The 27,806-nt window shown below is 40.7% G+C and overlaps 1 protein-coding gene across 4 annotated transcripts; it reads left to right on the forward strand.

Annotated features, from left to right (window-relative positions):
- Positions 1-1,178: 1,178 nt before the first annotated feature.
- zyg11l (zyg-11 family member, cell cycle regulator, like) lies at positions 1,179-27,598 on the forward strand. Of its 4 annotated transcripts, none has more exons than XM_084410929.1 (15): positions 1,179-1,471; positions 2,615-2,780; positions 7,261-8,030; positions 13,112-13,252; positions 14,398-14,574; positions 15,603-15,667; positions 15,751-15,850; positions 17,052-17,102; positions 21,011-21,172; positions 22,044-22,091; positions 24,424-24,627; positions 24,926-24,978; positions 26,170-26,267; positions 27,153-27,302; positions 27,434-27,598. In XM_084410929.1, exons 1-15 carry the CDS (start codon positions 1,469-1,471, stop codon positions 27,448-27,450), a joined length of 2,205 nt encoding a protein of 734 aa, XP_084267055.1. In that variant the 5' UTR covers positions 1,179-1,468; the 3' UTR covers positions 27,451-27,598. The 4 variants fall into 4 exon arrangements, with proteins under 4 accessions (XP_084267055.1, XP_084267053.1, XP_084267056.1 ...); XM_084410930.1 differs by having other exon boundaries at positions 1,184-1,471; positions 21,014-21,172; XM_084410927.1 differs by having other exon boundaries at positions 27,153-27,468.
- Positions 27,599-27,806: the final 208 nt, after the last annotated feature.

A 27,806-nucleotide genomic window follows, 5' to 3' on the forward strand; every position in this document is an offset into this window, starting at 1 on the left:
ACCTGAAAACAAACAACAGCTTAAATTATGCGTTTATATCTACATTTCCTGATACGGATACATACTTGAGAGTTTACACTACAATGAAGTGTGTGTGTGTGTGTGTTATTGTTTCTTTCGTAAATTCATAATAAATGAATGTAGGACATCCAAGAAGCTTTAAAATATTATTATTTTAAGATAATTTTTTATGACAGTGGAGACCCTAGTACTTTTTTTACCTATATATTAAAAGTATATTAGCATCATGCTTTTACCTATTTTAACAATACAACTTTTAACACACTTTAAAATAATTATACGTTAGTATATTTTAGAAAAATATATTTTAGAAAAATATACTTGAAGTGAAAATTCTGTTAATTTTTTTAAAATGCATTTATTTGCACTTTACTTAAAAATATATTTTAGGTATAAAATGATCATTGTAACAATGCATTGAAAGTATACTTTCAAAACTTTCTGCAAAGTATAGCTAAGTAATATTTGTTTATTAATGTGAATTTGTTACTGAAGACAAAGTGTGCAATTAGTAGTATTTCGAATAAGCCAAAGGTAATGCACTCGTAATGAATTTGTAATGTACTTGTAACACAACACTTTAATATTACTAATCAAGCATGTAATTAGTCCTTACACAGGCATATATATAGTAGCCTATACTAAGTATACAATTTACACACAAAAGCACACTAAATACACTTAAAGTTATGTTTTACTACAATTTTATTTAATCACAACTAAAACATACTTAGTACAAAATTAGTTGTTCCAAAATAGCACACTTCAAGTTAACTAATCATTAACACACTTGAAGTATACTGATAATTAGTCTGGCTGCAAGTATACTTAGCATATTTTTTATTTTTCCACCAGGGCGATTAATTCCTTTTTAAAATGTACCTTTTGTTCTGTAGTTATCTAACAGTGTTGTAACAATAGTATTTTGTAGGAATTATGATATGGTACAATTTTGTAATGTAGCCTATTAGCAAAAAATATATATATTTTAAAAGTTCCAAGCGACCACGTTGCGGTTGTCCTGCTGTCCTTACGAAGTGCTGTTAGTGTTTTGGCGACGTTTAACCAACAAGCAACCAATCAAAAGTCTGTGCTAAGGGCGTCTGTCACTGAAGACACGCCCACCACAATAATCAGATGTCACCGAAGACACGCCCACCACGAGTGATCAGCTCAGCTGTCAAGATTACTTCACGTTGGCTCGTTAGTTTTTAATGACAAACAAACTGAAAGCGACCGTTGAGCTGTATGAAAAACGCAACTGTACGCAAACTGGACCAACAGTAGCTAACATTACTGTGTTCCTCTTCCTAGAGGAGTTTCTCTTTAAAGAGCTCGACGTTAGCTGCAGTAATAAGATTAATCCTGTAAAGAGAGAAATCTAGGCCCATATGGCATGCATTAGAGAAGCTAACTGAACATTGACACCTGTTGCAGCACATCTATAATGGTGAGTTACTCTATTTACTGCGCACTAACAAACTAACGTTGTAAAAGAGATAAAGTGATTCAAAGATTTACTTTGCACAAGTTTGATCTCTGAACTACAAAAACAACAACAAAACCGTAGTAACGTTCAGCCATACATGTGTTATCTCTGTATTATTATTTCCGTAGGAGAAAGTGAATTTTGCGTGCATTTATTACGTGTAATCTTTGAGTTTCTTTTTACAGCGTTTTATATTTTTGTAAACTATACGCAGTTAAAACAACAACTTAAAAGTGCCAAATACCTTAATCATATCTGCAGATAGTTAGTTGACATAAGTTACTATGTATTTGATAACATACATGTAATTTTATCATTTGACTGTACATTAAAGAACACATCAAATTATCTATAAACATTTTGTTGTGGATATTGTAAAATTCTGTTGAAATAACAGACAACGCAGAATCCCAGTAAAAGAGATTAATCTGAAAGGTACATTTATTATATTGCTTATGTACAGATATTTATAGACATATTTGTAACTGCCCATAAATCAATCAAAGCCATGTCTTAACAACATTGTGAATTCAAATAGAATGATTTCACTCAATTAGATGGGTTTTAATGAATAGCAAAGATATCTGAAATGTACATGTAACCCATGAAATTGAGTAATAACCCCATGAATTACAGTAAGCATTAAAAAAAAAAAAAATCATTACAGTATTAACAACATGCCACTCTGGACCCTCTGTGCCAAATCTCACCACAAAGGTCTAATATTCACTTCAAAAGAAAAAAAACAGCATTTTTTACTCAACAAATCTAAAAACATTTACAAATAGACACAAAAACACTTGTATTCAACATAATTCAGTTTCACAAAATTTATTTAGATTGTGTTCATCTTGTCCTGTCGGTTTATAAACACATTTAAATGTATTTATTTAACACTGTAATGGTTTGAATACAATTTCCTCAAAAGTAGACATGACAAATGTTTCTAAATTTGCATTACATAATAAAATATTTTACTGGTGGTTTTATATGATTCGGCTCATTTAAACTCATATATAACCATTTACTTCACTGTTTAAGACAGACTAAAGGCATCATCAGTATAATTCACAATATGGAAAAAATGTACTATATTTGTTTCAGGATGAAGAGAGTCCCTCGTCCCTGACTGACATTAGTTTGGCCTGGCTGTGTCACAACGTGGAAGTGCTTTGTGTTGAGCAAGAGAATGGATCACTGCAGCTCCGCCACTGTCCTTTATTTCCTCAAGAGTTGGCTGATCAGCTGCTGCACACGATGGCTCAGGAGGGTAGCTAGAAATTCAATATTTATCCAAAAATTTCAATATTTTATTATATTTTATTTGTTGATATTCGTGATATATATATTATAGTGAAAAAGGTCAGTTTTAATAAAGACAGTGACCACATGCTGCTTTTTTTCAAACACAAAAGGAACATTTAATATTCAAATGTACTTAAAGGTGCAGTAAGCGATTTCTGAGAAATACTGTTGATATTTTAAATCAACTAGGAATGCTAACGATTAATCGATGATCTATTTAATCTTATAGACGAATCAAAACGTATCGATTAAGCAAGGTCGTGCTGCTCAACCGCGAAACACTTAAAGCAGACACGAGCGCGCCGGAGTTGTTTGGGACCATTTTTTTTAAGGCTAGAGTTTTTAAACCTTAATGACTGCATATTTGCTTGTGGATTCGCAGCCTTGTTGTTTTGTGCAAATGTAAGTTGTAATATTGTGTTTATTTTGTGTAGGCCTATCTACAGTTGTGGTCAGAATTAATGGCACCCCTGGTAAATCTGATCAAAAATGGCTGTAAAAAATAAATCTGCATTGTTTTTCTTTTTGATCTTTCATTCGCAAAAATCGAACCTTTCATTGAAGTAAAAGAATTGAAAGTGCGGGGGAAATCACATTATGAAATAAATGCTTTTCTCCAAAACACGTTGGCCATAATTATTAGCACACTTTTATTAAATGCTTTTTGCAATCTCCTTTTGCCAAGATAACAGCTCTGAGTCTTCTTTTATAATGCCTGATGAGTTTGGAGATCAGAGACCATTCCTCCATACAGAATCTCTCCAGATCCTTCAGATTCCCAGATCCATGTTGGCGCTTCTTCTCTTCAGTTCAGCCCACTCATCTTCTATAGCAGTGGTTCTCAAACCTGTCCTGGCGTACCCCCAACACTGCACGTTTTCTTTGTCTCCCTAATAAAACACACCTGATTCAACTCATCAGCTCATTCACCCATGTTATAATGAGCTGATGAGTTGAATCAGGTGTGTTTGATTAGGGCGACAAAGAAAACGTGCAGTGTTGGGGGTACGCCAGGACAGGTTTGAGAACCACTGTTCTATAGGGTTCAGGTCAGGGGACTGAGATGGTCATGGCAGAAGCTTGGTTTTGTGCTCAGAGACTCATTTTTTTTGATGATTTTGAGTTTGTTTTGGATCATTGTCCTGATGGAATATCTACAAAATAAAGAAGTGTGAAGTCCGCACACTGAAAATTACTGCTCCAAAAGAGTTTATTAAGGCAACGTTTCGACCCTCAGGTCTTCATCAGGCTCATTGAGCCTGGTCGAAACGTTGCCTTAATAAACTCTTTTGGAGCAGTAATTTTCAGTGTGCGGACTTCACACTTCTTTATTTTGTCTATATCATTTAGTTGTCCTGCACCTGTGCCCAATCTGGGTGTTTGGGATGTGCACACCATTTTTGTATTTTTGATTCTTCACTGATGGAATATCTAAACATGGCCCATTATAAGATTTCTAGGAGAGGCCGTCAGGTTTAGATTTTTTTTTATGTGTTGGTATTTGCTAGAATCCATGATACCATGTATCTGAACAAGATGTCCAGGACCTCCAGCAAAAAAATAGGCCCACAACATTAAAGATCCAGCGGTAGATTAAACCGTGAGCATGGGGGACTTTTTATCCCTGTCCATCCCTTGATCCATCTAGCATGTTTGCTGCCAAAAAGCCCTTTTTTAGTTTGATCTGACCACAGAACCCTGTGCCGTTTGAAGTTCCAGTCGTGTCTGACATCCAAAAACAAACTCCAGCAAATTCAGCTGAGCGAGGAGGATTTTTCTTGAAACCCTCCCAAACAACACGTGGGGATGTAGGGGTTCACCCCAAGACTCAACTAATCTCTGCAATTCTCCATCTGTGATCCTTGAAGAGTCTTTGTCCACTCAAACTCTCCTCCTCACCGTGCATTAAGACAATATAGACACACGTCCTCTTCCTGGCAGATTCGTAACATCTTTAGTTGATTGGAACTTCTTGATTATTGCCCTGATGGTCAAAATGGGGATTTTCAATTCTTAAGCTATTTTCTTACAGCCACTTTCTATTCTGTGAAGCTCAACAATCTTTTGCTGCACATCAGAACTATATTCTGTGGTTTTACTCTTTGTGATGGATGATTAAATATGAGGAAACACAAAGGCCAAATTCTCTTAAAGTCCTGTGAAACAAGAAGTCATAGCTGGACAATTTCATGTTCCTACTCACCCTGGTGTCTTTCTAAAAAAAAAAAAAAGGTAAATAATATTAATGGGAATATACTTCAGAGATTTTTTTTTTTTTTTTTTTACTAATCTAGGGGTGCCAATAATTGTGGCCAACGTGTTTTGGAGAAAAACATTTTATTTATTTTTTATTAGTTTTTTTCACTTCAAATTATTTTACTTCAGTGAAAAGTTAGATTTTTGCAAATTTTTTGAATGAAAGATCAAAAGGATAAACAATGCAGATTTATTTTTTACAGCCATTTTTGATCATATTTACCAAGGGTGCCAATAATTCTGACCACAACTGTATATCTGATTGATCTCATATAGGATTCATTTGGTTGAGAATTAAAGGTGCTCTAAGCGATGTCACGTGTTTTTTAGGCCAGCATTTTTTTTGTCACATACAGCAAACATCTCCTCATATATCCACTAGCTGCCTGTCCCCTGAACACACTGTAAAAAAAACGCGTTCTCTGTAGACAGCCCAGGCTCCACAAACGGAAAGAAAAACAAACTGGCCCAGCCTGGACCACGAAACATAACAAACAGTGTTCCTGCCAATAACCGACAAGAATGATTTGGGGGTGGGGGGTTAGTGCGCGGTAGTAAAACATGCCAGTGATCAGCTTCAGCTTCAGCACATGCAGCTCAAATGGCAATAAACGACTAATAATGACTGTGATTGGGACTGTCATATTACATAACATAATAAAGAGAACACTATTGTAATAAAACGTTGGTAATTATTTGAGTTTGGTTGCCTTGTTTCTGCGCATTGCTCAAGGAAGACCGCGTCCACAACATGAGTCACACATTGGATACAGGCGTGTAGTGCTGCTCGGTCCGATCCACTTTCAGCAGTGTTTCTCAGGAATTGCTTACTGTACCTTTAAAGGTACCAAATAAAAAATATGAAAATTATGCAAAAAGTTCAATCGTCCTGCAAAAAGATGTGGTTGTTGCAACAACAGTTCTTTAGAGAAAAAAGAAACACATTACATCTATTACTTTGCATTATAATTGCATTATATTTCCTATTATATTAGGTGGATAGATAGATTATTGATTTGGATAGATAGATTATTGATCTGCCTGCATTGACACTATTAAATGAGAACTGAACTGAGCTGGATGATGACATCACGGTTTTGTTAAAGGTGACTTGACTTGACTAGATAGGTAGATAGATATTTCCTAGCACAGATCTATTTTTATTTACAGTATCAGATCCCCCCCCCCTCCCCTCCCCTCCCCTCCCTCTTTCTGTTGCCAAGGTTATCACATTTTCTGATTCAATCCCACATTTAAATATAGTTAATAAAATAACTTCCCCTTCCTCTCACAGCAACATCTTTTCTATTTCCTGATGACGTGTTTATCTGTCACTCACATGAGATCACAGCAATCGCAAACCACAAGGATCCAATCAATTCTGATGGACATAATCAAGTCCCACCCTGCATTTTTACCTTGTTCCAGATGCCATTGTGGTGACAAATCAGGTCCTCCCTCGAAATCGGGTCTCTGTTTGGACCCCAAACGATCCCATTGGCTCAAATTACTTTTAATAGGTACTCTCGTTAGCGCCTGATTACAATTCCTACAATGTCATGTTATGATAAATGCTTTTTGAGCTATATTATAATGATCATTATGTCTGTATTAGTTAGCTTACGTGCTAGCATAGCATACAGATACCCGATTAGCCTGATAGCTTAGTTTACACACGCATTTGAACTTAGCCTACATCATCATCTTTCACAATCATCTTTAATATAATTACGTGTAATTATGTGTTGAATTAAGTGTTAAATGTCCAAATATTTCAGTTATAAAAAGAATGTAATGATGTTCAATTATTCACTTAATAGATTATTATTATTTAAGCTGCACATCTCTTCTGGGCACCTTGACTGTAATGCAGCTGTTTGCTATTGCACTTTTATATATTGGACCAATTATATATTATTTTATTTCCTTTTTTTTTTCTCATTCTTTACTCCTTTTTCCCCCTTGTGTGTGTGTGTGTGTGTGTGTAGTCCGAGCCAGTGTTGTTTGTTCTGTGTTTTAACTTGAAAAATCCTTAAAATAAAGTATAAAAAAAAAAAAGAAAAGATTATTATTATTATTATTAATAAACAGTTTATCAAGTGAAAGAAATTGTTCAATTTGTTCAACTATAACCCTTTGCTGTATTTTCTGTTGCATGATGTTGTGATCTGTTTTCCTGCTCCACTCAGGGGTCCTCAATGACAGAACCGTAAGCATTTTCCAGAACCTGGAGCACCTGCGTTTGCGGCGAGCGCACATCCAGTCTTCACACCTCTCCACCGAGGCCTTCAGACTGGCTCTCTGCCCTCACAAGCTTCAAGAACTGAATGCTTCACATATACACAGTGACCTCACAATCTCAGATATTCTCCACAGCATTACCTCCAGCAAAGTGTGCAGACAGGGCCTTCAGACACTGCTGATGAATGGCTTGCGTCTGTATGGGGAAGCATGTGAGGAGTCCCTGCAGGCCTCCTTCAACACGCTCCGGGGCTTAAAGAAGCTCTCTCTGGCCTGGACGGACCTGGAGGACAGAGGTCTGGAGGATATCTGCACTATGCCCATGCTGGAGAGCTTAGATATCTCCGGTACTAACATCACAGATCTAACACCTCTGTTGAACTGTGAGTCTCGGCTAAGGTCTCTAACTATGCACGGGCTTCAGAAGTTAGTGATGCCGACCTCCAGCCTCATCTTTGTGCTCTCCAAGCTGCAGTTGCTGAGGCACCTGGACATCTCTAATGACAAGCTGGTAATGGATGGAGACAACCTGGTGCAGCAACTGCTCGAGCGCCCAGGGATCCTTCCGCATCTTGTGTCCCTGGATGTGTCGGGCTGGAGAGGTGTCAGCGACGCTACCGTCCAAGCCTTTGTAGAGGTGCGGCCTGGGATGAGGTTCATTGGGCTGCTGGCCACGGCTGCAGGGGGCTCTGAGCTGTGTGGAGATGGACATCTGAAGGTAAGAGTCTTTGTTCACACTGGCTATGTTTACATGCACACCTTTTGTTTCAATTGGACTGAATAAATTCCGATTAATGAATCTGAACGTTGTGTTTACACGAACACTAAATAAAGTGATTGAATTGATGTGCGCGTTTTATGTCACAAGCTTCAAATCGGAACACTGCACACTTAATATCCATCTCTGGTCATAATTTGGAGACAATGAACATATGAACCGTTGTGCCGTGCTGCTCATATTTATCACGCAGTACAAATTTCATTCGGATCGATTAAGGTGTTTATATGAAGGCTTTTCAGTCCGATTACTAACGGATTATTTGGTTGCATGTAAACGTAGCTAATGACTGACTAAAATATCTTAAAGGGGCCATGAATTGAGAAATTTAATTTCCCTTTATTTTTTTTGACATATACGAGGTCATTTTAGAATTAAAAAAACTTGCTTGTTAGTCCAAAACAGCTTTTATTGAAACCAAGCTGTCTCCTCTTGATTACATAATAGATACGAATACGTCAGCACAAGACTACCTGCAGAGAGACAGATCAATATCTACTTCTTCATCTCCTCTTTAGCCCCACCTACTTAGAGATCTTAAAGGACAAGTTCGGTATTTTACACTTAAAGCCCTGTTTACAGATTGTTTCTGATGAAATAGAACGGTTAAGATTAAAATTTGGACACATGCTGCTGTCCCGAGAATTTTAGGTTTATTTCGCTTTCCCCCCCACCTACACAATGGCAGCCTATGGGCACTGGAACAATCCTTCATAAAACGCATTAAACTTTCGTTTACAAAGACGTGAAACTCACCGAGTGGTCAGAGGTGTTCACTGATATGCTCACAAAAAAATCGTTGCAAAAGATGCTTTCCAACAGGTGTTTTACCATTCGTTGTAAAACTGTGGACCTATTTTTCCAAACGTCTCACACCCGTAGATTCTTCCGTTGAGAGCTTGAATAATAGACACTCCAGCCCAGTTGGTGGCGATAATGCACCTTTGCCAATTGCAAGCAAACCACTGGCATTTCATTGAATACACAGAAGAAGCAGAAGAAGAAGCGGCGGAGTAATACCGTACCTCACACAGCCCATCCAATACAAGTCAATGGAGTTGGACAAAAACTACGATAAAACCTGTTGGAAAGCATCTTTTGCAGCGAATATTTTATTTTATTTATTTTTTTTGAGCATATCAGTGAACACCCCTGACCACTCGGTGAGTTTCACGTCTTTGTAATCGAAATTTTAATGCGTTTTAGGAAGGATTGTTCCAGTGCCCATAGGCTGCCATTGTGTAGGTGGGGGGGGAAAGCGAAATAAACCTAAAATTCTCGGGACAGCAGCATGTGTCCAAATTTTTATCTTAACCGTTCTATTTCATCAGAAACGATCTGTAAACAGGGCTTTAAGTGTAAAATACCGAACTTGTCCTTTAAAACAGGATCACTGGAATAAAAATATCATTACCTCCCTGTGCTTTAATCCAAAAATAAACAAATAACAAATCACAACATAAAATTCAGGCCTGGTCCTCTTGTTCTTCACTGTCGTCAATCCTTCCGGAGCTCCTCCGTGGGACTCGAGACTGCTGTGGCTCGCTCCATTCCCAAGGCTCTCAGCCTCGCCCTGTTTGCCACATAAACGTTCAACATAAACTTTAATCCAAAAATAAATAACAAAACCAAAGTTGCATAACACAACACAACACAACACAACATAAAGTCCAGGGCTCGGTTGCACGAAACTTCTAAAGTGGTTTGACTTAAAGGTATCCTTAGGAGGAGAACATCCCTGAGGCAAGGGATTTCTGTAAGCGTTGTGTAATGTATTAGCTCAAAAGAGAAATATTTACATTTACATTTAGTAATTTAGCAGACGCTTTTGTCCAAAGCAACTTACAAATTAGGACTAAATTAAGTGAGTCATCGTGAAGAGGCAAAAACAACGCAAGAAGTGTTCAAAATACGAAGTTCAGGCATTGTTCAGAGTAGCATAAGCCCGATAAGCGAGGATTAAAGGAAAAGGAAAGACTTAATTAATCTGCCAGTGCAGAGAGATGAACAGAGGAGTGACGTGGGCCCTTTTTGGCTCGTTGAAGACGAGATGAGCTGCAGCATTCTGAATCATTTGTAGAGGTTTAGTTGCACATGATGGAAGTCCAGCCAGAAGGGCATTGCAGTAGTCAAGCCTAGAAATGACCAGGGCCTGGACGAGAAGTTGTGTTGCATGCTCAGGTAGGAAAGGCTTGATCTTCCTGATGTTGTGCAGTGCAAACCTGCATGATCAAGCTGTCTTTGAAATGTGGTCTGTGAAGGTCAGCTGGTCATCTAGTATTACTCCAAGATTTCTGACCGACCTTGATGGGGTGATTGATGATGAATCTAGCTGGATAGTGAAGTCGTGTTGTAGAGACGGATTGGCAGGGAGGACGAGAAGCTCAGTCTTTGCCAGGTTGAGCTGCAGGTGATGTTCCTTCATCCATGCTGAGATGTCCGCCGGACAGCTTGAGATCCGTGGAGCTACTGTGGCATCATCTGGTTGAAATGAGAGGAAGAGCTGTGTGTCATCAGCATAGCAGTGGTAAGATAAATAATGTGCCTGTATGATGTGTCCCAGTGATGTGGTGTAGATGGAGAAGAGGAAGGGTTCAAGAACTGAACCCTGAGGAACCCCTGTGGGGGTTATTGATAATAATGATGAATGTTTCTTGAGCATCAAATCATCATATTAGAATGATTTCTGAAGGATCATGTGACACTGAAGACTGGAGTAATGATGCTGAAAATTCAGCTTTGATCACAGGAATAAATTACAGTTTAAAATATATTAAAATAGAAAACAGTCATTTTAAATTGTCACCTGATTTGTGAGTACCTGTGGTAATGAGTCGTTTGAGATCGAAAGAGGCTAGGAGAGAGTTGAAGTCTGTTGCATACGGCTTCTCGAGATGAATGTTGAAGTCACCAAAGACTACAAGTGGGGTGCCGTCCTCAGGGAAAGAGGACAGCAGCACATCCAGCTCCTCTACAAAGCTTCTCAGCTGACCTGGGGGGCGATAAATGACTAAAATATGGATCTTATTGGGAGTTGTAAGTGTAATAGCATGATATTCAAACGAGTTGTTGTTGCATAGAGAAGAGAGCGCTGAGAAGCCCTGTACCCCCACCCCTCCCAGACTGGCGAGGGGTGTGAGAGAAAGAGAAATTGTTAGAGAGAGCAGCAGGGGTTGCTGAGTCTTCTGGTCGAATCCAGGTCTCAGTCAAGCCCAAGATACTAAGAGTAGATTGAGATGCAAAGGCTGGAATAAAGTCAGCTTTATTGACTGCTGACTGACAATTCCATAGACCCACAGAAAGAGAGAGAGGTGTGTGTGAGGATGAGAGAATGGGACGCAAATTAGCAGTATTGCGCGGCCTCCTGCGCGTGATGAAAGAGCGTTGTTGAGAGACAACAGGATGAATATGAATAATTAATCAGAACTCCTTATAATTAATTATAAATATTTGAATCAGTTAATCGAATTAACTTCATGTAACTGAATTAATATTACAATCAATCTGTTCGTCCAGCGAACACTCTATTCATCGTCTACCAACATTTCAGAAAGTATACTCTTCTTTAGCATGTAGCTGTGATCAGAAACGCTAAATTAACATTGATTTATAAGCAGACCAGAATCACAAATGTGCACAAAAGTTTTATTTAACTAAATCACGAACACATAACTAATCTAAACAAACACACACAATCACGCATAAGTAGAATGGAAAGTGAAAGTGACTGAAAAACCATAACAGAACAGATGAATGAAGCTATGAAAAGAGTCATTTAACCTCCTGGATAAACAATCAGTCCCTTACTACAAAGCTCACAACTTTAGCCAAACAGCGATTTAGTATATCGTACGATACTTGCATTTGCCTTCGCTGTTGAAGAGCGTCCGGATATACAGTCACGAGGCGAAAGTCTTGATAGTTCTGTCTGTTGGTGCTGAAGTTGCAATCGATTTCATCCGCTTTGAATGAAGAAGCGATGGTGAACTTGCAGAGTTAGTTGACTCTGTTATGGTCGAGGAAGGTACACATGGCTCGGTGTGTGGAGCATGTTCAGAGCGTCCTAAAATTCGTCCAACTACGACACCGGAGGATGCTCAAAATCCTGCCGCGCCACTCACAGTTTCTATTAAATTACATTATATTTGTCCAACTTGTTGTTGTTGTGTTGTACTCCCGCATCAACGACACTTTGCCTGTTTGGTGATTAGATTCACTGATTGACGGGTTCAGTGTCCTAGACGCGATGCGGCTTGAGTTTTGTGCGCTAACCGGCTTTACTGTACTGAAAACAAGAAATCTAAACCAATATGGACGAGAAAAGGACAAAAAAAGCTATTCTTTTGAAAGATGGGAGGAAACACCCAAGCCTGCCGCTATAATCAGTCACTCTTGCGGACAAGACAAAAGCCTGGCATGAGATAATTAATTCAAGCGCACAGTGGACGTTATAAAAATATGAAAACGCTGGTGTTCCATTACATTTTATTTTTGACAATACACACTGTTTCGTGTCATACTTTCAACAGGCTTATTTCGATCGCTAAAAATGTACATCGGTACTTCCTCCTCCTTAGTTAACTTGAAATCATCCACGTTCACGTTTCAATTCAGCACATCTGGAAACATAAAATAAAACAAAAATCCAATTCAAGACCCCTTTAATCTAATATGCACTATGCAGTGGCATGATGCGGCAGCTGCTGATAAGAGAGCAGACGGTGAAGCACACATGATCCTCTAGCGTTACTGTTAGAATTTACCCGGAGCATGAAAGGCACATAAAAAAATGTCTACCTGGGCAGTTCCTGACCAGAATAAGCAGCAAAGTGGGCCGTTATGCTGCTATTCAAAAGTATGAGAAACTAGAAACAACATGATAGCTTGCAGAAAAATTACATTTGACTGCCATCTCATTGAGCATGTGACAAATAATACATGATCTAAAAATCAGAACTAATAGCAGATTTTGCCAGGACCTGCAAATTCTTGGAAGATAAGATATTTGTAAACACATCCAGGTGGCCGGAGAGTCCAATTTGACCCAACTGTGTGAAGCCTTGAGGAGATACAGCGACCGAGAGAGTTTTATACGGGAGGTTCTCACACATCTTTACAGTCACACCAACAACATGGATGGACCTCAGCCAAACATATTAAAGGTACAAAAAATTCTTCTTTAGCAGTTCTTCTGTTGTCTCATCAACAGTATTTGTTGTATTTGTGAACAAAATATGTTAAGCTGGTTTCTTACTAGGATCAGTAATTAAGATTCAAAAATATCCTTTGAGTTTTGAGGAATCACACCATATCACATTTTACAGCCTGAACCAACATTACCTTGTTATAAAAAGTTCAAATTGAGATTTTAAAGGGATAGTGCACCCCCCAAAAAAATATTCTGTCATCATTTACTCACACTCACTGATTTCAACTGTGTTGACCTGTCATTTACTCACAGGTCGTTCCAAACCTGTAAGACTTTTGTTCATCTTTGAAAAACAAATGGAGATATTTTTATTGAAATCTGATAGAATTGACCGTCCAAGCAAATACCACTTTGACGTTCCAAAAAGAAGGGATCGTAAAACTAATCCATGCAATTTACTCCAAATTTTCTGAAGAGACTCAATCGCTTTATATGATGAACGGATTGAATTTAGAATTTTATTTACATATAAACATTCATCAACCTACACATCAGATATAGTAAATGAAAGCTCAATTATGCTCTCTTGATGTGCGAGAACCAATGAGGTTCATTCTCGTGTTACTCGTTTGAGCTTCAGAGCAAAAACCAATGAGGTTTGTTCTTGCGTGTCAAGAAAGTACGGTTGAACTTCTGTTCGTTGATCAAGTGTATGTGAATAAAAACCTAAATTCAATCTGTTCATCATGTCCAGTTGATCCAGTCTCTTTAGAAAAGTTTGACCAAACCACTCAATTCATATAGTGAGATTTTTTTTTTTTACTCGATTCCCCTCATTCAAATTATTTCAGAAATACATTTTCTGTATAATGATAGAATGATATAGAATATAGATAATTTATGTCATCATAGGAAAGGTGTGTCATAGAAAAGTCATTGTTATGCATACATTTAATTTTATTTAAATTTTTAAACGAATGTAAGGGCAGTTTTTTAAGATGGCAGAAATTATATAATGATATCATAGCATAATAGAAGAAACAATCCCTTAAAACCTCCCTTTACTGTAAAGGATCTTGACTCATGTTGAAAAACACATTTTTCTAGTGTGCTAAATGACATTTACAGCCGATGTACATGTGGCTCTTCCTGTTGCAGCTGGTATTGGCTGGAATGCAACACCACACAGATTCTCTCCATGTTCAGCTTGTGGCCACTGCATGCGTGTTTAACCTGACCGTACAGGAGCTGGTGCTGGGAATATCCTTACACCTGGTGGGAACTGTAGTTCAACAGCTTCTTACAGCCATGAAGAACTTCCCAAACCACGAGCAGGTATAAACAGACTCAGGCTGCATTCGATATTCATCCTATCCATCGTCCAACGGTTTGTATGATAAAGCACCCAGATAGTATTTTATCCATCCATGCATTGGGGGTCAATGTTGCCCACAGGGGTTTTCTAACTGGTTTTCCCCAAAAGCCCCCTTCCTGTCTGCAAGACAGGTAGTCCTGCCCAAGCCATTGATTGAGCCAATGTTGCAGACAGTTTCAGCCTAGTCAAACAGAGCGTGGTTTTAACAGTGCCGCAGTTTTTACAACCTACATAATGGATTACTTTATAGTTGCTTCTGCTCTGTTTTAAACTGGCATAGTTAAGTTTCCATTTTGCGCCGCCATGTTTCTACAGTAGCCCTAAACAGACAAACTTCTCTACAGAACGCGTTTCGTCAGTCTTTTTTTCTTCTTTTTTGTTTTTCTTCTTCTTCGTTGGTGTTTTTAGAGGCAGCTTGTACCGTCACTATGTTGAATTAGCACGAAGTAGTAGTAGTAGTAGTAGTAGTAACGTTAGTAGTGAAATTTGAACAAATGGAGGACCACACGTATTATTTTGCACAAGAGCAGACAGAGTGTCAATCTTAGTCAGCGAAGAAAAGAAAACCTAGTTGCTTGACTGGCTAGTCTCTGGTGTCTCAGACGGCGACATGTTTGTCCTGTTTTGGCCACCGTAGCTTCTTCAAAAGGGAGGAGTGAGCCGTTTGGTTGCAATTCACAACCAACCCGCTAGATGACGCTAAAATCTACACTCTGCACCTTTAAGCAAGTACAACATATACTATCATGATGTATAAATACATTTTAAATCATGTATATGTAATATATTTTTTGCATTACAGTGATGAGAATGAGATTGTGGGCATTGAAATTTGGTGATCATGCAAAAATAAATTTTGTATCAGTAAAATATAATTTTTTTATTTCTTTATATTTTGCCATTAAATATGACCTAAAATTATTCTTGCCAATTTTTGTAAGATTCACCCTTTATTGACTATCAATGTCAAATTTTTTTCTGCTTTTAGTTGCAGAAGAATTGCCTGCTTACCCTTTGCAGTGACCATATCTTACAGGTTGTCCCATTTGACAGGTCAGTCCATGCACATTTCCTCAGCGCACTTCAGCTTGTTGTTGATGTGGCTTAACTTAGTCTTGACCCCTATTCCCGGATAGATACGAAGCTGCTAAGCTGATAATGATGTTGCTGGGGAATCACGGAGATCAGACGGTGCAGAGAATGGCGGTGGCTATAGTCTCCGTACTGGTGTCTAAGGTAATTACATCACCTCACCACCAGCATTCTTTTCAATATCTACAACCAGGAGAAGCTTTGATGCTGTGCTGAGCTGTTAAGTTCAGAGATGTTTAGTATTATTAAAGTCGGCATGAAATGGAAGTTGCGCTAGCTATTTTTTCGCTGTTGTGAGTGTGACGTATATCTGACTGAAACGATTTGTCAAACAAGAAAAAATCTAGGACGGTGCTTGATTTTGTCCATGGGGAGTTGATTGGATGGTTGGATGGTTGTGGTTTGCTATTGGTGGATCTCATGTAAGTGACCAGTTGTCCCGCCCTTGCACCAGTAAACGCATCATCAGAGAAGAGATGTCGTTGCAAGGGAGAGGGGAAGTTATTTTAAACTTTATGAACGTTATTTTAAACACTTTAAAGAAGGTATATTATTTTGCTGTGTTTTTTTAATAAAAGTAGATTCAAAAGTAAAAGAAAAAAAATGAAGGCAGTAAAAAGTAGTGAGTGGCGTATAGAGTGCTTAGTCAGGTTCTGGAAGTAAAAACTCCATTCATTTTCTCCATGGTAAAATTGATTTGTAACAATGACTTATAAACCCTTAAAGACAGACCTGTTGCGAGCTCCAAGGTATGGTATGCTTGTTGATGCTATCTGTTGCATTATTTTATATAGTTTATATTGAGGTACACATTCACTATTAACAAGTTGCTTATTAGCATGCATATTACTAGCATATTTTTGACTGTTTATTAGTACTTATACGCCACATATCAATGCCTTATTCTGTATGACCATATTCTAAAACATATTTAAGACATAGAAAGACTTCATTTATTTTTGTGGTGCTACCGCCTTATAAGGCCCATACTGAGCAACACATATTAAAATCATAATTCATGTACAACAACTACTTTACTTACTATCAATAAGCAGTCATTCAGACTTTGAGGAAAAACCCTTAATTAATGGTCTATTAGTTATAGAATATAGTCATGCTGAATAATGCTAGAATTTTTTTATGACTTTTAAAAATCCCTGTTGGAAAAATATAACTGGGAAAAATACTTTTGGAACCACCGCCGCTGAAAAACATATTACCATTGATTTTGAGATCTGCTTATATGAACAAAAAACATAATCAAATAATTTTCATCTCTGGGACATTATTAATGTGTAAAAGGTTTTGAGGCTGGAGAATTGAACTCTTTCTCACTGTATTGCAGTTGAGCACAGAGGAGATCTCAGAACTGGGTGCAGAGGCATTTATAATGAAGGTAAATGTTTTCCTTCACAGGTGCTTTTATTTTCTGTTGCTGTTTTAAAGACCCCAATTAAATAAAAAGTTTTGTGGCTTTTGGTCCATTGCTATTAGCTTTGAAGCCGTCTATGTGCAATGTACTCCTGGATGTTGCCAATATAGCTTGTAAAATTTACAGATTTAAAAAAAAAATCAGCCTTTCTCATAAGATTAAATGGATCAGAAATTAAATAGCCCACGAGACCGCCCCAGAGCCCTCTCCAGCCCACGAGTCCGCCCCAGAGCCCTCTCCAGCCCACGAGTCCGCCCCAGAGCCCTCTCCAGCCCAAGTGTCCACCCCAGAGCCCTCTCCAGCTGACGAGTCTGCCCCAGAGCCCTCTCCAGCCCAAGTGTCCACCCCAGAGCCCTCTCCAGGCCACGAGTCCACCCCAGAGCCCTCTCCAGCCCACAAGTCCGCCCCAGAGCCCTCTCCAGCCCACGAGTCCGCCCCAGAGCCCTCTCCAGCCCAAGTGTCCACCCCAGAGCCCTCTCCAGCCCACGAGTCCACCCCAGAGCCCTCTCCAGCCCACAAGTCTGCTCCAGAACCCTCTCCAGCCCACGAGTCCACCCCAGAGCCCTCTCCAGCCCACAAGTCCACTCCAGAGCCTTCTCCAGCCCAAGTGTCCGCTCCAGAGCCCTCTCCAGCCCAAGTGTCCGCCCCAGAGCCCTCTCCAGCCTATGAGTCCGCCCCAGAGCCCTCTCCAGCCTATGAGTCCGCCCCAGAGCCCTCTCCAGCCTATGAGTCCGCCCCAGAGCCCTCTCCAGCCTATGAGTCCGCCCCAGAGCCCTCTCCAGCCTATGAGTCCGCCCCAGAGCCCTCTCCAGCCTATGAGTCCGCCCCAGAGCCCTCTCCAGCCTATGAGTCCGCCCCAGAGCCCTCTCCAGCCTATGAGTCCGCCCCAGAGCCCTCTCCAGCCTATGAGTCCGCCCCAGAGCCCTCTCCAGCCCATGAGTCCGCCCCAGAGCCCTCTCCAGCCTATGAGTCCGTCCCAGAGCCCTCTCCAGCCCACGAGTCCATCCCAGAGCCCTCTCCAGCCCACAAGTCCACTCCAGAGCCCTCTCCAGCCCAAGTGTCCGCTCCAGAGCCCTCTCCAGCCCAAGTGTCCGCCCCAGAGCCCTCTCCAGCCTATGAGTCCGCCCCAGAGCCCTCTCCAGCCCACGAGTCTACCCCAGAGCCCTCTCCGGCCCACGAGCCCCAGAGCCCTCTCCAGCCCAAGTGTCCACCCCAGAGCCCTCTCCAGCCCACGAGTCCACCCCAGAGCCCTCTCCAGCCCACAAGTCTGCTCCAGAGCCCTCTCCAGCCCACGAGTCCATCCCAGAGCCCTATCCAGCCCACAAGTCCACTCCAGAGCCTTCTCCAGCCCAAGTGTCCGCTCCAGAGCCCTCTCCAGCCCAAGTGTCCGCCCCAGAGCCCTCTCCAGTCTATGAGTCCGCCTCAGAGCCCTCTCCAGCCTATGAGTCCGCCCCAGAGCCCTCTCCAGCCTATGAGTCCGCCCCAGAGCCCTCTCCAGCCCATGAGTCCGCCCCAGAGCCCTCTCCAGCCCATGAGTCCGCCCCAGAGCCCTCTCCAGCCTATGAGTCCGTCCCAGAGCCCTCTCCAGCCTATGAGTCCGCCCCAGAGCCCTCTCCAGCCCACGAGTCTACCCCAGAGCCCTCTCCGGCCCACGAGCCCCAGAGCCCTCTCCAGCCCAAGTGTCCACCCCAGAGCCCTCTCCAGCCCACGAGTCCACCCCAGAGCCCTCTCCAGCCCACAAGTCTGCTCCAGAGCCCTCTCCAGCCCACGAGTCCATCCCAGAGCCCTCTCCAGCCCACAAGTCCACTCCAGAGCCCTCTCCAGCCCAAGTGTCCGCTCCAGAGCCCTCTCCAGCCCAAGTGTCTGCCCCAGAGCCCTCTCCAGCCTATGAGTCCGCCCCAGAGCCCTCTCCAGCCCATGAGTCCGCCCCAGAGCCCTCTCCAGCCCATGAGTCCGCCCCAGAGCCCTCTCCAGCCCATGAGTCCGCCCCAGAGCCCTCTCCAGCCTATGAGTCCGTCCCAGAGCCCTCTCCAGCCTATGAGTCCGCCCCAGAGCCCTCTCCAGCCCACGAGTCTACCCCAGAGCCCTCTCCGGCCCACGAGCCCCAGAGCCCTCTCCAGCCCAAGTGTCCACCCCAGAGCCCTCTCCAGCCCACGAGTCCACCCCAGAGCCCTCTCCAGCCCACAAGTCTGCTCCAGAGCCCTCTCCAGCCCACGAGTCCATCCCAGAGCCCTCTCCAGCCCACAAGTCCACTCCAGAGCCCTCTCCAGCCCAAGTGTCCGCTCCAGAGCCCTCTCCAGCCCAAGTGTCCGCCCCAGAGCCCTCTCCAGCCTATGAGTCCGCCCCAGAGCCCTCTCCAGCCTATGAGTCCGCCCCAGAGCCCTCTCCAGCCTATGAGTCCGCCCCAGAGCCCTCTCCAGCCTATGAGTCCGCCCCAGAGCCCTCTCCAGCCCATGAGTCCGCCCCAGAGCCCTCTCCAGCCTACGAGTCCGCCCCAGAGCCCTCTCCGGCCCACGAGTCTACCCCAGAGCCCTCTCCGGCCCACGAGCCCCAGAGCCCTCTCCAGCCCATGAGTCCGCCCCAGAGCCCTCTCCAGCCTATGAGTCCGCCCCAGAGCCCTCTCCAGCCTACGAGTCCGCCCCAGAGCCCTCTCCAGCCTACGAGTCCGCCCCAGAGCCCTCTCCAGCCCATGAGTCCACCCCAGAGCCCTCTCCAGCCCATGAGTCCACCCCAGAGCCCTCTCCAGCCCATGAGTCCACCCCAGAGCCCTCTCCAGCCCATGAGTCCACCCCAGAGCCCTCTCCAGCCCACGAGTCTACCCCAGAGCCCTCTCCGGCCCGAGTGTGCCCCAGAGTTTGTGCTTGTCTAGGAGTCTTCTCCCGAGTCCGTTCCGGCCCATGAATCTCCAGAATTCGCTCCAACTACGGAGCTTCACCAGGAGTCCAGACCAGTATCCCCTGCATCCTCCAATTTGAACACCACATTGAGCCCCGCAAAGGAGGAGGATAAGGATCCTGAGGGAATTTTTAATCCAGAGGGTTTCTGCACACTCAAGTCAAATGATCTCAGCGCTGTCCAGTCCAGTGGTTTCCGAGCTACTTAACCCAATAGTCTCAACACATCAGAATCAGTTAGGCCCAGAGTTAATGCCACGGTTATGTTCTTTGTCTGTGATGGCAAATGTCTGCTAGTGTGTAAGGCTGTCACAAAGTCCCATCACCATCCCAGTCACCTTAGCACACTACATTTCCCAGCATCCCTCCTCTTCCTCACCTGCACTTACTCAGCCATCACCTGCACTGATTACTTGCCTGCGAATATTCCCTTCAGCATTTCCTCAAGACCTGTAAGACAAAGCTCAACAGCAACTTAAGGTGTGTGTGTGTGGATTCACTCACCTGTTAAGTCACGATCTCTATCTTCACTTGCAGAACCTAAGAACTGAAGTTTAATACCCGCCTTCATCATTGAATGACTGTGTTGTCATTACTCACCTGTGTTTGCAATTTGCTCAAATAAAGCACTGTTTTTTCACTGATCCACCTCTCTCGAGTCTGCTATATCCTGACAATAGCAAACAGCAAAACATGTCAGACTGTGATGCAAGCTAAAGTTTGTTAGTTATTAAAAAAGACAGGCCTTTAATATGTCCCACCCCTTCTGTTTCAATAGCAAATGCGTCAGCACAGGAAAGACAAATTCTTCAGAACATTTAATGGGGTCTTTTACACTAAACATACTGTTCCCCTAAAGTACTATAGGATATGTAAATGGCTAAATTCTTAAGCTTCTATTGCAAATGCCTGAATGGACAATGACTACATGAATAGACCAAAACAATAGATTTTATTTCCCTTTCTGTGGAACTTCAGCAGTTGCTGAGCATCGTTCAACAGAAGGCCTCACTGGGTGTAGTGGATTCAACTCTGAAGTTTGCATTAAGTGCTTTGTGGAACTTGACAGATGAGACGCCCACCGCTTGTCGCCATTTCATTCAGTGCCAAGGACTGGAACTCTACATGGAGTTGCTAGAGGTACACAGACACGCACTCATGCACAACTAACATGCACAGTTGGACACATTTGAAGTCAAGTCACCTTTATTTAAATAGCGCTTTATACAATACAGATTGTTTCAAAGCAGCTTTACGGTGATAAACAGGAAAAGGAGTTCAATTCTACTCTAAAGCAGCTCTAAAAATACAAAGTAAACAACAGTCATTATTCAGTTGAAATTAGTTCAGTGTTGATTCAGTTTGGTTCAATAACTGTGTAGTTAATTAATTAATCTATAAAGTAGCTCTGGAGAAAACATTAATGTCATCATCCAGCTTAGTTCAGCTCTCATTCAGTAGTGTCAATGCATTCAAGTCAATAATATTGTTAAATATTATGTATCCACAACTACGCAAACCAGAGGCGACAGTGGCAAGGAACCCAAACTCCATCATTGAGTGGGTGAAACCAGGCTCAGTTGAGGGGCGAGTTCTCCTCTCGCCAAATGAACAAACATGGTGTGGTTTAATTACAGGCTGCATCACAAGTCAGATTATAGATTGATATCATAAGTTTGCAACAATGACATATATTCTTGAACTTCGTAATACTTCTCCCAAAAATAAACCTGTGACCATTCTCTCTCACCCTCTTGCTGATCCAATCCAAACTAGTATGACTTTATTTCTTCTGTGAGACACAAAAGAAGATGCTTTAAATAATGTTGATAACCAAACCATTTTGGTTACCATTGACTTTTCCACAGAAGACAGAAATTCAAACAGTTTTGGAATGACATAAGTTTGAGTTAATGATGAGTTAAATAATTTTCAGTTTTGGGAGAAAAATACCCTTTAAATGGTTGTTAATTTTCTGTATCTTCTCATCACTCTCTCCTCTCCTCCACAGTCGTATTATTCTGAGTTCTCCATCCAGCAGAAGCTCCTAGGCCTTCTGGTAAATATATTTTAAATGTCATGTAAAAACTGGTGGAAGTGAATGGATTAATTACAAAGCAAACAGCTCACCCACTCTGACATGATCACTTTTGGTCACACAAAAATCTAAATGAACTCAAAATGATTAAAGGAGTCATAACCTGCAATTTTCACTTTTCCACGAGAATCAATGTATGTTATGATCGACTAACGATTATACACTGGCCGGGAAGCCGATATTTAAAAGTGAAGCGTTTGTTTACCTCAGGGTAAATAAACCAGCGCGCGTGCACGCGCACTCAAATACGAGATTTTGATTTCAGCTCCCTCTTGACGTCATGAGGTAGTAGGATATACCATATATGGACACCGCGGCAGGAAGCCTTCCCCTCTCCCCCTCATATTCAGTTCAGTCGAGAAAGATGGAGAAACCGAGTGCACACCGGACTTGCTCTGTGGTTGATTGCCATAAAAAACATGTAAATGTGTTTTATCTCCCAAAATCGGACGAAACTATCAGGGACCAGTGGATGAAATTCATTTTTAATGACGCTGTCCCAACAACCCTTTCAACTGGCGTGCAGAGCCATATAGAGCGTCCACGACAGCCAAAACATCGCATTGATCTCGCGAGACAATAATGCCTTCAGAAATAAGGGTAAAAGTAGGTCTGTGTTTATTTTTTTTCCACTTTTCTTTTTTAGAAGGGTCTGAAAGACTATAATACAGCAGTAGGTATCCAATGTAATACTAGGTTATGACTCCTTTAATTGCTCAGTGTTTACAGAGGATTTGTTGACTAATGGTCCAAAGAAAAAGAGAATATTAGGAATAATTGCTGAACAACTGTTAATTGTAACAAATAAACCACTATAAACTATTCACAATATGATTTTTACTGTTTTATTGTAGTTAATATTATTGAAGTAATTTAAAAAATGTTCAGAAATGCATAAATGTGAAGAGGCTTTAATGTGATTTGGTTTAAATGTATAGTATGTTTATTATATTATATTATATTATAGCGTTGGCTGCTTGTTGATAGTGTAAGTAAATGGTATTCCATATGCTTTCCTCTGTATCTCTTAGTGGGAGATATCGATTCAAACTCCTGTGAGGGATTTTTGATCCATTCTCGAAATTTCTGGCAGGTTTACACTTTATACATTCTATACATTATCATTAAGTAACAATGAAAAGTAAAAAGTTAGTGATAATTTTTACATTTACAAATACATTTTAAAATGTATAAGTTAGGTGTTCAAATGAAAACACTAGTTAATTTATTATGATTCAAACATGACTTAAAGGGATAGTTCACCCAAAATATTTAAGTGTTTCCAAACCTGTATGAGTTTCCTCCTTCTGCTGAACACAAAAGAAGATATTTTGAAGAATGTCAGTAACCAAACAGTTGATGGGCCCCATTGTCTTCCATAGTATTTTTTTTCTATACTATGAAAGTGTCATATCCACCAGCTGGAGTGCCCTTAATCTCCACCAGAGAGCAATCCTTCCTAGTCCATTACCAAACCTTTGCCTGGACTCAACATTGTGTGATTACATCCACCTGTGCATCATTACCTTGTTAATCCAGCTGAACCCGAAATCGCCCCCTAAACCCTCATTCACTATTCCCTATGTTAGTCCACTAATACTGTTCACTTGAAGGAGTGAATGAAAAGGAGTGAATGAATTTGGACAGCTGTTGAGCGTACATCGGTTGTACACTCGTTATTGCGGTGCAATGTGGGATTGAATAAGTGCACTCAATAACGTCCACTATGGATTCAGACAACACTACAAATGGCTGTCCCCTCAAATAACACCCTATTTGAGGATATAGGGGGCGATTTCGGATTCAGCCTGTGTGTCTTTTAGTCAGGAAGTCAATGGACATCAACTGTTTGATTACTGACATTTTTTTTTATATCTTTTGTTCAGCAGAAGTAAATACCCATAGAAGCAGAAGTTTTCATTTTTGGGTAAACTATCCCTTAAATAATTAATAACAGTATATTTATAAATGAAAATTAATCTAGACTAATGCAATTGTTCATTGTTAGTTGATACCTAATGCATGAACTATTGGTGATGAAATGAACTTTATAAAGTGTTAGCAAGGAAAGTTTGGACTCTTCTCTTTGGACTCTTTGGAAATCTTTAGAAATGAAATGTCTTCATGCAGTTTGTTAACCTGCAAGGAAAATCAGACCATGTCCTCATTCAACCTTCAGCGTCCCCCATGTGGAATCGTGGGGGTTTTAATATTCTGTTCTAGAAGCTTATCTACTTCAAATGACGAATAGCTTGCTCAACATTGAAATCAGCGAATCTCCTCTGTGCTCCAGAATAATGTAGCAGAGGTGGAGGAGCTGCGGATGGAGCTGATGGATGAGGACCTGGTGGAGCACATTCTCTCACTCTTAATCAACCCAGAGATGGAGGTGGATGTCCGTTACTTTGCTGGAGGGATCCTGGCACATCTCACCTCAGTCAGGGGGCCTGCGTGGGGTCTGGATGCTGAGCTGCACTGCACAGTGCAGGAGAAACTGGTGTGTGTGTGTGTGTGCTCTTGTGCATATGGTTTATGAGGACGGAATTGTGTATAATGACACTTCCTGTGTCCTCGTAAACAAACTGGCTTTAAAAACATACAAAACAGTGATTTATTGAAAATAAAAAAAATGCAGAAAGTTTTCTGTGATGGTTAGGGGATAGAATATTCAGTTTGTAAAACTATTACGCCTATGGAGAGTACCTGTAAACCACGTGCGTGTGTGTGTGTGCATTAGTGCAAATGTATGTGTTTTTTATGTGCTCAACTCTGTACCTTGAATCTCTCACTTTTAGCACTCCTCTATCCTGTCATGGAGTTCTCCTGAGCATGCAATGGTTTCCTACCGGTAAGCGTTCTAATATTTACTTTTTTATTGATTATTCTGTATTTATGTAATATTATACAATAATCAATCAAAAGACAGGGCACACCTAATCATTCCATATTATTATTATTATTATTATTATTAATAATAATAATAATAATAATAGTAATATTACTTACCAAATTTCAGAAAAATAGTGCAACTATAATATTACACAAATGGACATAGGGGAATTATGAAGTGAGTAAAGTTTGAGTTCATCTTTTTTTTTTAAATTCAATTTTAGTTTTGGTTTTGGAAAGAAATTCATTTGTAGGCACAATGTATATTTATATGTGTCTACAAGACTAATTTTAAGCATTTGGGCAGAGGCTCTGATAAAAAGGATCATGACAAGACAAGACATATTCAAGACATATTTGGTGAACTATCGGGTTGATTTTCACCAAAACTATTAAAGCACTTGAAAAATAATCAGAGCTGCAATTTCTTTCTTGCTTTCACATTTATTAAAGCACTCAAAAGTGTAAGTCATGATATACAGCCATTGCAAGCTTTTTGATCAAAAGGGCCATCAAAAGCATAAAACTGTAGGCTATAGTATAAGAAAATGTACTGGCAAGGAGTAGTAAATTCTGCCATCGTTTACTCACGCCACCTACTGGACTGGAGTGTGTAGCGCTAAATGGTGCACAGGAGAACAATGGCTGAAGTCACCATTGACATGTACAATTAAGGGATAGTTTGTCCAAAAATGAAAATTCTGTCTTCATTTACAGATGAAGTAAATAAAGTCTTGTCATTCCAACCCTGTATGTATTAATATTTTTTTTAATTAACTATCCCTTTAAATATCAAATAGTTTTTCACCAAAACAATAGATGAACTTGAAAAATAATCAGTAAGCCATTTTTATTATTAGTGAGTCGTGATGTGCAGCCATTGTGTTAAATTCACCCAACCAACTATTCATTAAAATCTTATTTTTCTATTTCTTTCAAACAAGAAAGACTTTGTCCAGAAGAAAGGAGGAGAAAATCCAAAGAATAAGCTGGTCACTTGTTTCCATGCAAATACACACAGTTTATCGTATTAAATGGAAAACAGTTTTCAAAATTCAACACAGTCATTCAAATTTGTAATGGAACTGTTAATTTAACATTGCAGTAGCACAGACAGCTTTTGATGTCTTTCTTTCTCTCTGTCTTCCAGGACGCTCCAGCCCTTCTATCCTTTGCTACACATCTCTCAGTGTTCCGGTGTTCAGCTGTGGGCTCTCTGGGCCATACAGTTTGTCTGCTCTCAGAACGGTAAGAAAAAAGCCAGAGAGACTATTAAACGGCAAGTTCATTTAAGATACACAGCAAATCCCTGAAATCCCTTGCTTTTCACAGAAATTAGTAAAAAAAAAAAGGAAAACAAAGAAAAGATAATGGTGTAATGTAGTTTTAGTTTGATTATAGTGACATTCACTACTGGCCCATTATACATATTCAGAGTATATTTACACAAAGTATTTTTCTTTACCAGGCTCCATTCAAACCTGAATTGGGAATTCCTTTAAAATTCCATTTTTAATTCCTGAATTTAAATTGATGTTGGAAATGGGAGGTATCTTTGTAATTCTAATTTAAGGAATTTAGTTAAATCCCCACTGGTCCCACCCAGCCTAGAGTTTTCTGTTTTCACAAGTCATTTATGATGTACAACATTTTTTATTACAGATATTTTGTGGCAATTTCCCAGAAAGTGGTGATTTTGTTGGGATGGAAACACTACTTTATTCACAAATGTTTTATTATGTGACATTCCAATTATGTGCATTAGTTCAATTCGCAAGTTTGGATGGAAACATAGCTAATGTTGCTGCTATAGCTTCAGATAGAAAATAAATGAATAAATAAAAAGACGGCTGTGCAAATGATTCAGTGAATAGCAGAGAACAGCATGGTCATTCCGATTAACACACACGAGCACACACAAATACACTCTCTAGTTGTTTATGTGCCCGCTAGGGTTGGTAGTAGTCCATGTGATGTGGTTGTATGATTTTGGAATAGGGGAGTGCCTATACACTTTACTCTGTAAGGTGAGAGAGAGAACCTTACTGATCATGTGCTGAATAAATGTCATCTTACTTAGTGGTGAAATTTCGAGCCACTTACAGAAATGCAGCTCTTGTTCTCTTGTTGTAGCCCCTCAGTACTGCAGTATGCTCCAGACGGAAGGAGGTACAGACCTACTGAGAGTCCTGAGCACCCATCCAGACACCCACAGTGACGTGAAGTGTCTGGTAGAAAACATCCTTAAGATCCTGGAGCGAAACCTTCATCCCGCCAGCCCAGGTTCAAAACGTGCTAACATCTCTCTGCAATGAACATGCTCTGTTAATGTTGTCGTTACTTGTGATTTAATCATTTTAATCAGAATTTAAAACACTCGTGTTCTTCTTGTTTGGTCTGTCTGCTTTTTCTAGAGGAGGATTTTCAGTGACACCACCCAAAAAAAAACAAAAAAACAATGGATTTAACATGGTAATGCACTGAGGGAATCAAAAAGGGATGTACCACTATGTTCCCTTTTAAGAAGACATTTCAGAACTCTAATGCAAATGAGATTCAACAGAAGAGCACAAGCACTTATCTGGTGATTTGAAGATAAAAAAAATATATATATATATATATTTATATATATATTTTTTTTTTTCTGCCTAAACTAAGTGTTTTTTTATAGTTTGTTATAAAAGTGTTTAATTTATGAACTTGTGAAACACATAATCCCGCCCCAAACTCACACCATTGGTGGAGCCAGTCTTGCTGTGTAGGTTGACCTGGATGCTCAAACAACCA

This window comes from Rutilus rutilus (genome assembly GCF_951802725.1).
Source record: "Rutilus rutilus genome assembly, chromosome: 6".
Lineage (NCBI taxonomy): Eukaryota > Metazoa > Chordata > Actinopteri > Cypriniformes > Leuciscidae > Rutilus > Rutilus rutilus.